This window comes from Rhinoderma darwinii, chromosome 3 (assembly GCF_050947455.1).
Source record: "Rhinoderma darwinii isolate aRhiDar2 chromosome 3, aRhiDar2.hap1, whole genome shotgun sequence".
Classification (NCBI taxonomy): Eukaryota; Metazoa; Chordata; class Amphibia; order Anura; family Rhinodermatidae; genus Rhinoderma; species Rhinoderma darwinii.
In genome coordinates, this window is record NC_134689.1 from 293758127 (window position 1) to 293772499 (window position 14373).

General features: G+C 38.3%; 1 protein-coding gene across 1 annotated transcript in view; it reads left to right on the top strand.

Annotated features, from left to right (window-relative positions):
• ADAMTSL3 (ADAMTS like 3) overlaps positions 1-14373 on the top strand; it is a 465354-nt gene that overhangs the window by 305770 nt on the left and 145211 nt on the right. The window contains exons 9-11 of the mRNA XM_075858077.1: positions 3803-3960; positions 9047-9158; positions 13013-13151. Of these exons, the coding sequence (XP_075714192.1) occupies positions 3803-3960; positions 9047-9158; positions 13013-13151 (409 nt within the window). The remainder of the gene's footprint in view (positions 1-3802; positions 3961-9046; positions 9159-13012; positions 13152-14373) is intronic.

Genomic DNA, 14373 nt, shown 5'->3' on the forward strand with positions numbered 1-14373 from the left:
TACTTGTAAAAGTTCCTTAAGACACACGGCAAGCCAGCCCATCTCTACTACAGGAGCTTGCACAATGACACATTTTGTTATCCATAAGAACAAAAAAAATCATCCATTAACAACACTGGACACTATCAACACAGGATTGTCATCCATTTTTAAAGATGTTTCATTCCAACAGAAAATCAAGCTTTACAATCGGCATGATGAGATGTCTAAATGCACATTATGACTGTCCCCTCTGATCAGAGGTTGCAGCAAAGCCCCTATGCACACCAAAATAATATTAAGCAGATACAGTATCAGCTGTCAGGTCTCTTGCCTCATGCATCCAAACTATTGGGATGTCGATGTAATTCGGAACAAAACTATCACATGTAAAGACAACCTAAGAGGATATTGCCAATCATAATAGCAGTCATTGTTTTTTGTTATCTTTCCCAATATGATCTTCTCGTAGACAGAACATGAAAACAAACACTGTTTTACATCTCACATAACTAATGAAAATTTTTGTGTATATTTAAAGGGCTGTTAAGATATAATATACTGTTTAACTAGTTGCCGACACAGGACGAGAATACTCATCCTGAGCGGCGGGTGCTTGGTGCATTAGGACAAGCATTCTCGTCCTGTGTGACAGCCGTGTACGCGCGCGATTAAGAGTGGAGCAACGGCTGTAATACACAGACGCAGCCCTGCTCTAACGGCGGAGCCCATTGAATGCCGCAATCAAAGCTAAACGCGGCATTCAAAGTGAACCTGAAAAGGGGGGACTGCCCTTTGATCATGTCACAGGAAATCCCTGTGACGCGATCAAGGCCCATAACTTGTATCGCCAGACAGCCTAGGGTCCATTGAAGGAACCCAGGGCTGTCTGACATACTTAGGTATGTCCTAACAACTGCCTGTCTAGAATCAGTATATAGATATATATGCCAGTACATTACAGTTAAAAAATCTAAATCAAAATGAAAAATCCCTCTATGGGATTAAAAAAAAAAAGTAAAATTAATTGAATTTTTTTTTTTATGTTAAATAAAAAAAACAATTGTAAAATCATACACAGAAATACACATTTTTTACAATGAATAAACTTTTTGAAATAGAAGTCCCTAAGCATAAAATAATATAGACATATTTGGAATCGCCACAACCGTAACAACATGTACAACAAATGTATAACATTATTTATGATGATCGGTGTATGGTATAAAAAAAAAAGAATTAAAACGGCAGCGGAACTGATTTTTTTCTGAATTTTTGCCGAAATAAAAATTTATATAAATTAAACGATAATGTATTTGTACCAAAAATGGTACCTACATAAAGTACAACTCGTCCCGCAAAAGTCTCATACAGCTACATTGTACAAAAAAATAAAAAAGTTATGAGCACCGGGATGGCAAAGAGGGAAATTGTTCTGTCATCAAGGCCAAAATTGTCCGTGTCCTTAAGGTGTTAAAAGTGTATTTACATACAGAGAACAATGAGGGTTAAATATAAACTTTCCCATCTCAAAACTAGCAGAATCCTTTTTAAAGAGCCTGAATTGCTGAGTAGACCAGTAAAAAAATATTTAGCATCTACAGATCTGCAAAGAATATTATACATATTGATGTGTTCCACAGATATGATCTTGAGATGATGGAAAATGTACAAAAATTATGTGCCCTATTTGCAAAAGGTTATTCCCTTTCGTGTATTTAAACAGTTACAAAATAGCAAAAACTCATGTGCACAGGCATCAGGCAAGATCAAAGAGTGTGTAATTTAAGTATTGGATTATATAGTTGTAGTTTTCCCAGGAAAAATCTATGCAGGTGTCTGTAAAAGCAGAGAGTGTCATCCTCATATATGTATGTATGTATGTATGTATGTATGTATGTATGTATGTATGTATGTATGTATGTATGTATGAATTTGGAAACTACACTGCATTGCTGAAGGAGAGACATTTACACAAATAGGTTAAATAAATTAATTGCATGGCCTTTCACCTGGAATATATCTGTTAAGGATCTGCCAGGCACAGCTTCTGTGTATACGCCCTTAGGTAATCAGTCTGCACCTGCTTCTATGTCTGTGAGACTGACTCCATCTTCCACCACTCAGGATGGCAGGCTTAGGAGTGGGAGAGCCTATCACAGCCTGGCCAGACAGAGCTAGCTCCCGCCCTCTGTCTATTTATACCTGCCTTTCCTGTTCCTCCTTGCTTGTGATTCTTCTGTTTGGTTTCCTAGCCCTGCTGCAGCTTCTGTACTATTTGACCCTGCTTCATATGACCCTGGCTTACTGACTACTCTCCTGCTCTGCGTTTAGTACCTCGTACACTCCTGGTTTGACTCGGCTTGTTCACTACTCTCCTGCTCTGCGTTTTGTACCTCGTACACTCCTGGTTTGACTCGGCTCGTTCACCACTCTTGTTCACGGTGTTGCTGTGGGCAACTGACCCATTTCCCTTTGCTTCTGTGTACCCTTGTCTGTTTGTCTGTCGTGCACTTATTGAGCGTAGGGACTGTCGCCCAGTTGTACCCCGTCGCCTAGGGCGGGTCGTTGCAAGTAGGCAGGGACTGTGGCGGGTAGATTAGGGCTCACTTGTCTGTTTCCCTACCCCCATCATTACAATATCCTTTTTAATGGCACTTGTGTAAAACTACTGTTCTAATGGCCATTGTAACCTTTCAAATGAAATCTGACAAAGTTGATATATTCTGTTGAACAGTGTAACATTCTTTTAAAGAAACAAATATAACATTTTGTTTTGTGAAAAGGAAGCACTGGATAAAAGGTTGTACACATATCACACTTGGGAGAATAGTTAATAAGCAAATTACAGTACATTGCTGATAGTTCACTTAGGGGGTTCCAATGGCGAGTTGAAGTATTTTACCCAATTCTTTCTTGTAGACTCAAGTTTGATCACTTATAGTCCCTATATATCTCTCCACTTTCTGGCTAAATATCCATAGGATTTAAAGCAGGTCTATTCCACATTTAGTATCTTGTTATAGTCTCTTTTATAAATATGTTGATATTGTAAATTAATATATTTGCACATTGAAATCCAGATCTTAATGGAATTAACCAACAATAAGATGATTACAGCTGGGACCCCAAGTGTTTAGCTGTAAATTGTGTGGGTGCCTGGAAGCAAGTGTTGAATTCCCATGCAGAGCTAACCCAGAGGAAACGTAGCATTACACAATTACCATTGCAATGATTTGGCTGGCTGTCTAATGCATAAACATGTTAAGTCCCCCAGAATGAGGGATGCTGTTTGTAGCCATTCTGTCTTCTGGCTAATAGATGAGTGTCCTGAATGGGGGACGTTGATTTCTTAACTCAGAGTACCCTAATTTTATTTGAGAATATGTTTTCTAAATCACACAACCCCTTTCGATAAGAAGGGGATTATGGAAACTAGATAATTGTAGCATGTGATGTATGAAAAGTTTGAAAAAATGGCAATATTCTATTTATATGAGAATCTGAAATCCAAGAATGTAGCTACAACCGTAGACGACATTAAATCTGGTATGGCCCAGCAACTGAGGAATCTCAGGTGAGGGTTAGCAGGAGGTTATTATGGATTATTATTATGGATGATGTAGGGTAAGAGTGAAATTGAGTACGCACGCAAAAGAGACAGAGTAAAAACCGTAATAATCATAAGCTTTCCATTTTCTGAACTCACTGTCGATGGTGATCGGTGGTGTTATGTAGCCCCATAATTATTTATTTAACTACTGCTGAAATCATCACGTCTGTACCTATAAATGAATTAATTATGTATATTTCTCTTTTTTAGTCATTGAGTCAAAAACCTTACAAGGTGACAGTGGGGAACATAGCTTTACTATTCCTGGAACCTATATTATCGAAAATACAACAGTAGAATTTCAGAAAGGATCTGAAAGGGAAATCTTAAAGGTGCCGGGTCCACTGCGTGCAGATTTCATTGTTAAGGTAGGTCTCATTTTCCTTCTTAGGAATATTTTATTGTGAACAAGGACATCAGTATATGGCAAAGCATTGGCTATAAACAGACACGATATTACAAATAAACTCACATTTAGTTAAATTAAAAATCCTGTTTTAGCAACTCCCCTGATAAACATTTCAGAAACAGCTTAGTCCATGCTTTACCCCTCTGCCCATACAGTGTATGAAGAACAGCTTTGTACAGTAGCCACGGGACCTCTTTATGTGACTTCTTCCTACATTAGATCTGGTGCTGTATTCATTCAGTGCCAGATCTATCACTATTAGTGGCCATGTGCCATGGTAGAGGGGGAGGCTGTGTACAAGTTGAGCTGTGGCTACAATGCTTAAATGTGGCAGTGACCAACAAGGAAGGAGTTCCCAAAACATAAAGGTAGCAGAATTTTTAATTATTCGAAATGAGCGAGTCAATTTACTTGTGGTAAAATGGCCATTTATGTTAATGGTAAACTAATCTTATTCCTGGACAATTCCTTTAAAATAGATGTCTCACAATAGTCTGGCTTCTCTCACTAGCCTTCCATAAGCATGCATTTCAAACTGATGGCCATACATGTAATACAAGGACCCGCCGGCCAGAGAAGTAGCCACTCCTACAGAGCAGCTCTCTGTTCTGGCACATGGGTGGGGCCCAATCGAGGGACCCCCTATATGCACTGAGGGGCCATATCGATAGGGGTTGTCATCCTGAGCTACCCCCTTTAATGCTAGAAATTATATTTTTAAGTTTCTAGCATTTTGAAGCCAACTAGCCTTCCTAAAGGGTATTCTGAGATTTACAAAAAGTCTAGTATGTGTCTAAGGTCCCCCAATGTTGTTTGGAATCTGATACAATAATGTGTTGAGTAAGAACACTTAGTTCGAAACGCGTTAGCGGTAACACGCCCCACCTCTGTCCTTTTGGGCTTTTAACTTATGTTCAAATAAAGCTCTTTTTTTATATTTTCAAATCTAGATGTGCTGAGGATCTTTTACACATTTCCCAATAATATGTTGTCCATACTAATGTACAAAAAAAAACAATAATAAATAAGATCAACATTTTATCTTATTTTAAAATAACTTTTCAGAGACATGAGGTTCCTTGTGAATTAATAAAATGAATGTATTGGTTGGATCCTAAGATGACGGAGCTCTTAGGAACATTGTATACAAGATTGTAATGAATGGTGGATTTCTTAAGCTACTCTTAAAAGTATCAACAAAAAAACTTTGACAAAAAAATGACTTTAAAGGCACCTAGCAATGAAATGAAATTTGTGGTAATTGTTCACTTCCTTAAGTTACCTTTCCCTGCATTTTGTTACAAATATGTCACGTTTCTTTGCCATGTTTCCATCATCTTTTTTTACAGCTTCTAATTAGGAGCTAAATTAAGTTTTCAGAGCTCAAAGCCTTCCAAAACCTGTCTCCAGAGGTAGCAGGAACAGACATATCTGGCCAACCTCTTTGGAGCTATGTGCATGATCCTTAGAAAATGAAATCATTTTATAAGTACAATTTTAATTATAACCTACTAGTGATTGAAAAATATCCTTCACTTTCCTGTTAGCCTATATTATTGCCCCTTTGTGAATATCATGTCCAAACTGTTTTAGTATTATTGTTGTCCTTTATGACTTAACACGGAAAATGATGAAATGATAAAATACAGATCTTTTGCTCTTTACCAAGAACGTTTGAATATGAGGTGTGTGTATATGAAGCTTGCTGTTTGCACTTAGGCTATGAAACACTAACAATATTTTTAAGATATCAGGTGGTTACCTCAGACATGCTAGGAAAATTATAATATCAATCTATAAAGAGAGGTGGGATTTGAATCATACTTGAAAAATGTGAGCGTCTTTAAGGGAAATACAATAAAATAAAAATAACATTTAAAGAAATGGTTCATGTATTTCATGTAGATGTAATTTTAACCCCTTAGTGACCACTAATACGCCTTTTCACGTCGGTCACTAAGGGGCCTTAGGCTAGGCTGACGCCTTTTAACGTTCGCCTAGTCTAAGTCCTGCACGGGTCTCCCGTGCAGGCTGGAGCCGGGGCTCTGCTGTCTGATGACAGATGAGCTCCTGCTCCAACGCCCGCGATCGAAGTTTACTTTGATCGCGGCCGTTTAACCCGTTAAATGCGCCGTCAATAGCGACCGCGGCATTTAACTTTGTTTACAAAGGGAGTGAGCTCCCTCTGTCACCCATCGGCAGCCCGCGAATCGCACAGTAAAGTCCCCTAGTGGGACTAATGAAATAAATAATAAATGTGAAATAAAGATTAATCATAAAAGTTACAGTAAAAAAATAAATAAAACCATTTTTTTCCATAAAAAGTGGTTTTATTTATTAAAAGTGTAAAAAATAAATAAAAGTACACGTATATGGTATCGCCACGACCGTAATGACTCCATTAATAAAGTTAATATGTAATTTAAACCGCAAGGTGAACACCGTAAAAAAAAAACACAAAAAACCATGGCGAAATTGCTATTTTTTTCCATTGCCCCCCAAAAAAGTCATAATAAAAATGAATCAATAAGTCCATGCACCCCAAAACAGTACCAATCAAAACTACGTCTCGTCCCGCAGAAAACAAGCCCAAAAAATCACTACATTGATGGAAAAATAAAAAAATTACGGCTCTTGGAAAGCGACGATGCAAAAACAAATAATTTTAGTTCAAAAGTGTTTTTATTGTGCAAAAGTCGTAAAACATAAAAAACCTCTACATATGTGGTATCGCCGTAATCGTACCGACCCATAGAATAAAGGTAACATGTTATTTATGCCGCACAGTGAACGGCGTCCATTTAAAAACGCATAGAACAATGGCGGAATTTCAGGTTTTTTTTATAATCCCCCCAAAAAAAGTTAATAGAAGTTAATAAAAAAATTATATGTACCCAAAAATGGTGCTATTAAAAAGTACAACTAATCCCGCAAAAAACAAGTCCTCATACAGCTATGTAGACAAAAAAATAAAAACGTTATAGCTCTTTGAATGCGACTATAGAAAAACGAATAAAATAGCTTGGTCATTAGGGCCTAAAATGGGCTGGTCACTAAGGGGTTAAGAAGTGATGAGTTTAAAACATTCTTGGGGCTGCCATATTAGTGGTACACACTTCCTGCCTGTATACATAGTACAGAAGTGTCCGTGGGATTTATGGTAGCTGCAATTAATGGGAGTTAATGGTCAGAGAACTGTCAATAGACTAATACGGTCTCTAGGAGGAGCTGCAGCACAGTCCCCTCCCCAGAGATAAGGGAGTGGCAGGGCAGATGCAAACAAAGACTTATATGTGTGTGTACAGTAAGGGTCCTTTTACACGGCTGTGTAAACAAGCACCGATCATCGGCTGATCAGGGCAATGTTCAGGAACGAGCGTTCATATGATCGCTCGTTTGCCCGATAATTGGCCTGTGTAAAAGGGCCCTAATACTATCCTGCATTATCTAGTCCTCCAGTAGTAAAATAGAGCTATTATTAAATGTAATTAATTCTAATGATAATGAGATGACTTTTCTGCTAATCCTATCCCAGTCTACACAGCAAAGATGAAAAGTGTGCAGCAGAATACAGGAAATGTCAGCTTTGCGTGTGTGTGTGTGTGTGTGTGTGTGTGTTTGTGTGCGCGCGTGTGTGTGCGTGTGTGTGCGTGCTAGTGGCCAGTGTAAAAACTGGAATGTTTCAAGATTTTGTTTATATGTATAGTCATATAAAAAAATAATTTTTTTTATGTTTATAATAAAAGTCTGATATAAATGCTATTGAAAACTTTGATGCCATTTGTGTTATGCAATGTATGTATTTTGTGAAAATATTATTACAAATGTTTCCTTCCTTTGTATTCTGCAGGTTTTATGTATCCACTCTACATAGAAGCTGCAGAACGCCGCTGTAAGTCGAATCTGTCAGTGAGCTAGACTGACAGCTCGGCAGACAGCGGCTCCTTTGTGTGCCTCTGACTCCTCATCTAACCATAATACTGATAAAATCTATAAGGGTATGTTCACACGCAAACTCAAACACGTCTGAAAATACGGAGCTGTTTTCAAGGGAAAACAGCTTGATTTTCAGACGTTTTTTGAGAAACTCGCGTTTTTCGCAGCGTTTTTTACGGACGTTTTTGGAGCTATTTGTTAATGTAATCTATGAAAAACGGCTCCAAAAACGGCCCAAAAAGTTACATGCATTTCTTTTTTAAAAAAGGCCCCGTCGGAACAGAACGAAAATCAATGGACAGATGTTTGTAGGCATTCTTCTTCCGATTTTTCAGCCTTTTTTCGGAACGTTTACGGCCCAAACAACAGCTGAAAACACTACGTGTGAACATACGCTTATACTGTTGAGCAGTTGAAAATGCATTTGAGAGATTGTTAGCGAGACTGTCATAGAGGAGTATGTTGCAGTAGTATAGGTGGGATTTGATAAGGGAATGTACGAGCGATGTGCTCGGCAGTTTCTGTCAGTGTTGTAGACTTTGAATGGAGCTACAGAATACACACTTGACCACCACTACATGCAACTACATTAAAAGTGGTCTTGAGGCTGGGGGGAATGTGGTACATGGAACACTTGTTCTGTTGATCGGTGGGGGCACCATCGATCGGACCCCACCGATCTAACAGGTATCCAGTGGATAGGTGACAATTTGTTAAAACTGGAATAGACAGGATTCGAGAAATGCTTTTAAACTAGCGGTGGCCAGAGGTCTACTGTACGTGGTAAGGGCTTGGATGTGTTTCTGAAGGACAGGGCAGAATCAAATGTTCAAAGGGCAAAGGACATGTGAAAATGGCGAAAGTGCAAAGCTGTTGACTGATTGTTAGCTCCGATGACTCTGTTCTGGTGGTGGTGGGGGGGTTGAATGGGGATAGATAATGAATTCAGTAGTTAAATGAGATTGACTTTGATTGCTTGTGTCCTGAGTGAGAGGCTCCTTTGTGACACCACCTCTACTGACATCAATGCTAAGCTGACATATCATAGTGTTTAAATAACTAAATAGAATGATATTAACATTAACAATTTTACACAAATCTTTTTCCAGGCCAGGTATGTTTCACCTAAAGACAGTATGGTGCAGTTTTTCTTCTACCAGCCCATTAGTCACCAGTGGAGACAGACAGATTTCTTTCCGTGCACTGTAACCTGTGGAGGAGGTGAGTAACTCAGGAACATTTCATTTTATTTGCAGTTCAGAAATTATGCAATATTTTAAAAATATATATTTCCATTTATATAAGTTCCATCTCCACCCAAAAAAAGTAAAGGAAGAAAAAAGTTTTTAAATCATGGAAATTTCTTAAGATCCAAGAATTGTGTAAAGCATTAGTGTACAGTAATTCCTTTTAAATCCAATTTTCACCATGTATTATTCTGGGGGGTAAGATGATCAAGAATGATTCATTAAGTGGAGATTTTGTTCGACCTCCTTTTGACGTCAATAGAACCAGCTTAGTGTAAAGCACAGAAGCTGCTTGTAGTAATTAGGTGCTGTGTTATAGACATGACAGAGCAACAGAGGACCAGATGAACATAACCAAAAATGTCTGCTGTTTGGATAGACATTTCACAGTCTTTTAGTTAATAAGATATAAACTTTCTTATAGCAGCCTTCTGCAGATCTCTTATTTCACTGTTATACATACAGATGTGTCCATCCTTACCTTTGCTTGAATTTGGTCAATGACTTTAATCTCCCATGAAACCTATTCAATACAATATCGTGACATGCTATCAAAAACCTTGGCAGGCTGCAATCTACATCACAGCCACTGGGTGGCCACACAAAGACACCTATCATAGACATCTCGTGAAATCATCCTTTTTTTGGTCATCTTGTGCCACAAATCTCTGGCTATATTGAGATAAAAGTAAAGGTATGGAAGGACACATCTGTATAAATCTGCTTTAAGCTCTCTGTTCACCCAAAACATGAAATGTCTAATTTGTAGTTAAGTCTAATTTCCTACTACACTTAAAACCATAATCACAGTGGGGAAGGAAGTTATGGGATGCTGTACTGTGGGATCTAATACACAGTGGAGAGCAGCCTTACCTGTCCCTGTGTCTGCATTCTAAGGGTTAGGGAATACAAAAAAAATACTTTTTCATTTTTTACCCCACAGAGCCACAACTTGTTGTGTGGGAAATTATTTTCATCATAGCGCACCTGGTTTCCTCCATGTCATAGGTATTCACAGGGACGGCTGCAAGAATCTTTGACCTCATCTTCCCAAATCTCTGCGACTATGAATTGAGGAGAATTAGAGATTGGGGTTTAAGAAACACTCCATGCAATATATTACAACTAGTGCAGATCCTGAGGGGGTAGTGTATGACACAGAGATTCAAAGACAATTAAGCCCTTCCCGGCTGTATGTTATAGCCGAAACTTCACTGCAATTTTAGGGATCGTGAAATTACTACAATCCTATTAGTTTAACCCCTTAGATGCAGGGGTCAATAGCATCCCCTCAGATAGCCCAACGCCCTTCCCCCGTGACGTGATTGCATGGAGCCGATGGTTGTCATGGGAGCCTGGGGCCTAATGATGGCCCCTAGGTCTGCAATATTTATGCTTCTATTAAGAGCTTAATAAGAGCCAGGAAAAAACACAGTATAATACAATACATTGGTATTGCAGTATGTTGTGCAAGTGATCCAATGATCACTGATTCAAGTTCCTTAAGGGGACTAATAAAAAAAAGTAAAAAAACAATTATTGTTTTTTTTTTAATATACAAAAAAATATTAAAAGTAAAAAAAAAACACTTTTATAATTTTCCCCCAAAGGCAATGTGAAAAAATAAACATAACTGGTATCACTGCGTCCGTAATAGTCCAAACCATTACAATATAACATTATTTAACCGGCAGGATGAACACCGTAAAAAAAAAAAAACTTAAATTGCCAGAATCTTTGTTTTTGGTCACTTCGTCTCCCATAAAAATTGAATAAAAAGTGATCAAATCTAAAAGGGTACCTATAAAAACTACAGCATTCCGCACAGAAAACAAGCCCTCACACCACTCAATCGACAGAAAATAAGTGAATAAGTTATCACTCTCAGAATATGGCGACTCAAAACTATTGTTTCTTCAACATTTCGTTTTTTCCTTGTAAAAGTAGTAAAATATAAAAAAAACAATATCAATTTGGTATTGCCGTAATCATATTCACCCACAGAATAAAGTTGACATGTTGTTTTTACCACACGGGGAAAGCCGTAAAAACAATATCCAAAAATCAATGGAGGATTCACTGTTTTTTCCCTTTCCGCCCCACAAAGAAATTTTAAACTTTCCCAGTACATTGTATGGTACAATAAATGGTGCCATGAAAAACTACAACTCGTCCTGCCAAAAAACAAGCTACATTGAAAGGAAAAAAATTTATTGTTTTGAAAGGGGGGAGAGGAAATCCCTGTGATATGTACGTTCACTTTAGGCCCTGCACTAGGCATAACACCGTTTATCAGTTTTGCCTGGAGTATTCCTTTAACTGCTGTCAAATCTGAATTTACATCTTTTTAGGGAGTTTTATTTTGATCGGTTGCAATAGAAAAGATGTAGGTTTCATTCCAGTGGTGCAATATTTTACTATTTTGTTGAGTGAGAATGTCAAAAGATTGGGGGCTTTTTGCAAGGTAAGTACTAGAATCCATGCTGCATTGAACTCAGATGTGAAAAGTGACGTTTTGTTTTGTAATGTAGGAAGATATATTTATATGAATATCAACGGGAACACGGGGACGGAAAGTGTTCATAGGAAGAAAAAAAATAAGGAAATTAAAATGGGACACCTAAAATTAAAAAAACATTAAAATTGTAAAATTATGAACTAGTCAAATAATCCACTTGCACAAAAAGGGCCTCTCTTTTCTCAAGTCTGAGGTTGAATTCCACTGTAGACAAATCCTGTCTGCTAAATACAGGAAACACATGGTCATGTCATTATAACAGCTTGTGCATGACAGCTGAGGCCGACTGCGCTCCACTCTGTTGTGATCAGCTGCAATCGCAGAGCATCATGGGATTTGTAGTTTCAGTTGTGCTCCAGAAACTGGTGATTATAAATACACTTTATTTGGAGATGCCCTTACGTCTCCGTAATTTCTGCTGATGGTTACTGTTTGCATTTTAGCATGTCCATAATAATAGCCAGTAATTTCTTCTAATTAGATTAGATAAACATCTAATCTTACATTTTACAACATTTGACTGTTATTCAGAATAGGAAAAAATATATTTTTTAAAGAAAAAAGGAGAATTTTTAAGAAGTGGCATTTTACATTTAAGGCTTTATTCACATCTGTGCTAGGGCTCCGTTCCGACGTTCCGTCTGAACTTTCCGTCGGAACGGAGCTCTGAGAGACACAAACGGAAACCATAGGTCCGGTGCCAATGGTTTCCATTTGTCTTCGTTGTGCAAGGGTTCCGTCGTTTTGATGGAAACAATAGCGTAGTCGTAGGTACAGCTGGACCTGTAATAACACAATAGTAATCACAGGCTAGGGACGTCTTCTGCACAGACAGTATCAATTTGCTGTTATCTGTGCTGCCTAATCTGGGCACAAGACACAAAAGACTAAAGATTACAAAGTCGAACATAGATAATTATATTTGTAAGGTTTAATTTGCAGATAGCAGTTTGGTGGAGCATCGGCAATCTTACACGGCCCGATGTGGGCCGTGCAAACAAGCACCAATTAACGAGACAATGATTGATTTTGTATAGGAACGAGCGATCGTTACTCTGGTTGTTCGCCCCCATACATTTTCATCATTGTTTGCTGGTTCATCGGCTGTGACCTTGTTGTTCAAGGGTCTGCACCTGGAGCCAGCTATTAATTTGCTACTTATGAAATTATTTTTCAATATTGGATGTGTAATGTTGACTGTGATGTGAATTCACAGTCTGTAGTCACAAAAATGCATGTAGGAAATTGTATTAAAAGTTTGACTTAACAAGTAAGCTAATATAAACTCATCCTCTGTTTTGTTCTCCCAGGATATCAGCTGAACTCTGCAGAATGTATGGACATCAGATTTAATCGGACAGTCCCCGATCATTATTGTCATTACTACCCAGAAAACAAGAAGCCTAAACCTAAGCTGAAGGAATGTAACATGGATCCTTGTCCATCCAGGTTGGTAAAGCGATTGCTGTATTGTGTGCAGGCTTTTCCAACATTGTCTGGTAAAAAAACAGGTTTGAAAATTAGGTTTGCGATGTGATTGAGTAGATTTAATCTGTATTACCTGAAGGTATGCTGGCTGTCACTATGCCGGAATTCCAGAACATGGAGAGGAAGGGGAGCCTGACACAAAAACAGTGGAGGAAACACTCCAGAAAATTTCCACTTCCTCCATTTCTTTCATTCCATGCTAGACGCACCTCTGCCATTACTTATGACACATATGTGGTTAGCCTGAGAAACTGCAAGGCATAAATAGTTCTTACATGAAACTTCTTAAGTAAGACCACCCCAGTCTGAGCATTATTGTCTGGGGGGGAAACACGCATGGCTGCTTACTCAAACCAAATTATAATCCCATTCATTAGAATTTTTGCTGAATTATGCTTTATTTGGGTAATCAGATGTCCAGACTGACTGCTGTTTCCTCTCAAGGAAGAGAACACTAAATCCCATGTCAATGCAGCTCTAACAGAACAGAACTTCAAGCCCCATCAATCTTTTGCCGCCATGGCTCAGGGTTCCCCCTGTCATGTGTCATATCCTCCACCCATTCTGTGACTTTACTGAATCCATAATTTCCTGTCAGTTCACAGAAGGAATTGTGCATCAGATGGGAGAGGCAGAGAAAACATTAAGAGAAACTGTAGATGAAAGAAAAGTGATGATGAAAAAGTGTTTGCTTAAATCTTCATGACTTTTAATTATATTTTAAGCTTCCACCCAATTTGCTGATCTTTAAAAGTCATTTCGGTATGGAACATCATGATAAATTACATAGGAATGGAATGGCGAAATGAATATAGACGTGAAATAACTTTTTATCCATCCTCAGATTTCCTAGATATTGATTGACAAAGTATAATCCTGTGCTATCAAAGGTTTATTCTAATCACAAAAAGTGATGGCATATCGCTAGGTCCCTGCCGATCCTGTGAGTGAAGAGGCTGCATTGATGGTTTAGTTCTGTGGCCCCTTCACTGTTTTTCACTGCACAGCAGCCCTCCCGGCTACCTGCTGTGCGGGGAACTGCAGTACGACCTCCTCAATCAGAAAGTGTTGGCTTATCCTAGCCATATACTATCACTTTCTGTGATGGCAATATCCCTTTAACTTGTCCTGATATTATATCTATTTATTAATGCCTAGGAAGATACTTTGGCTATATGCCCAC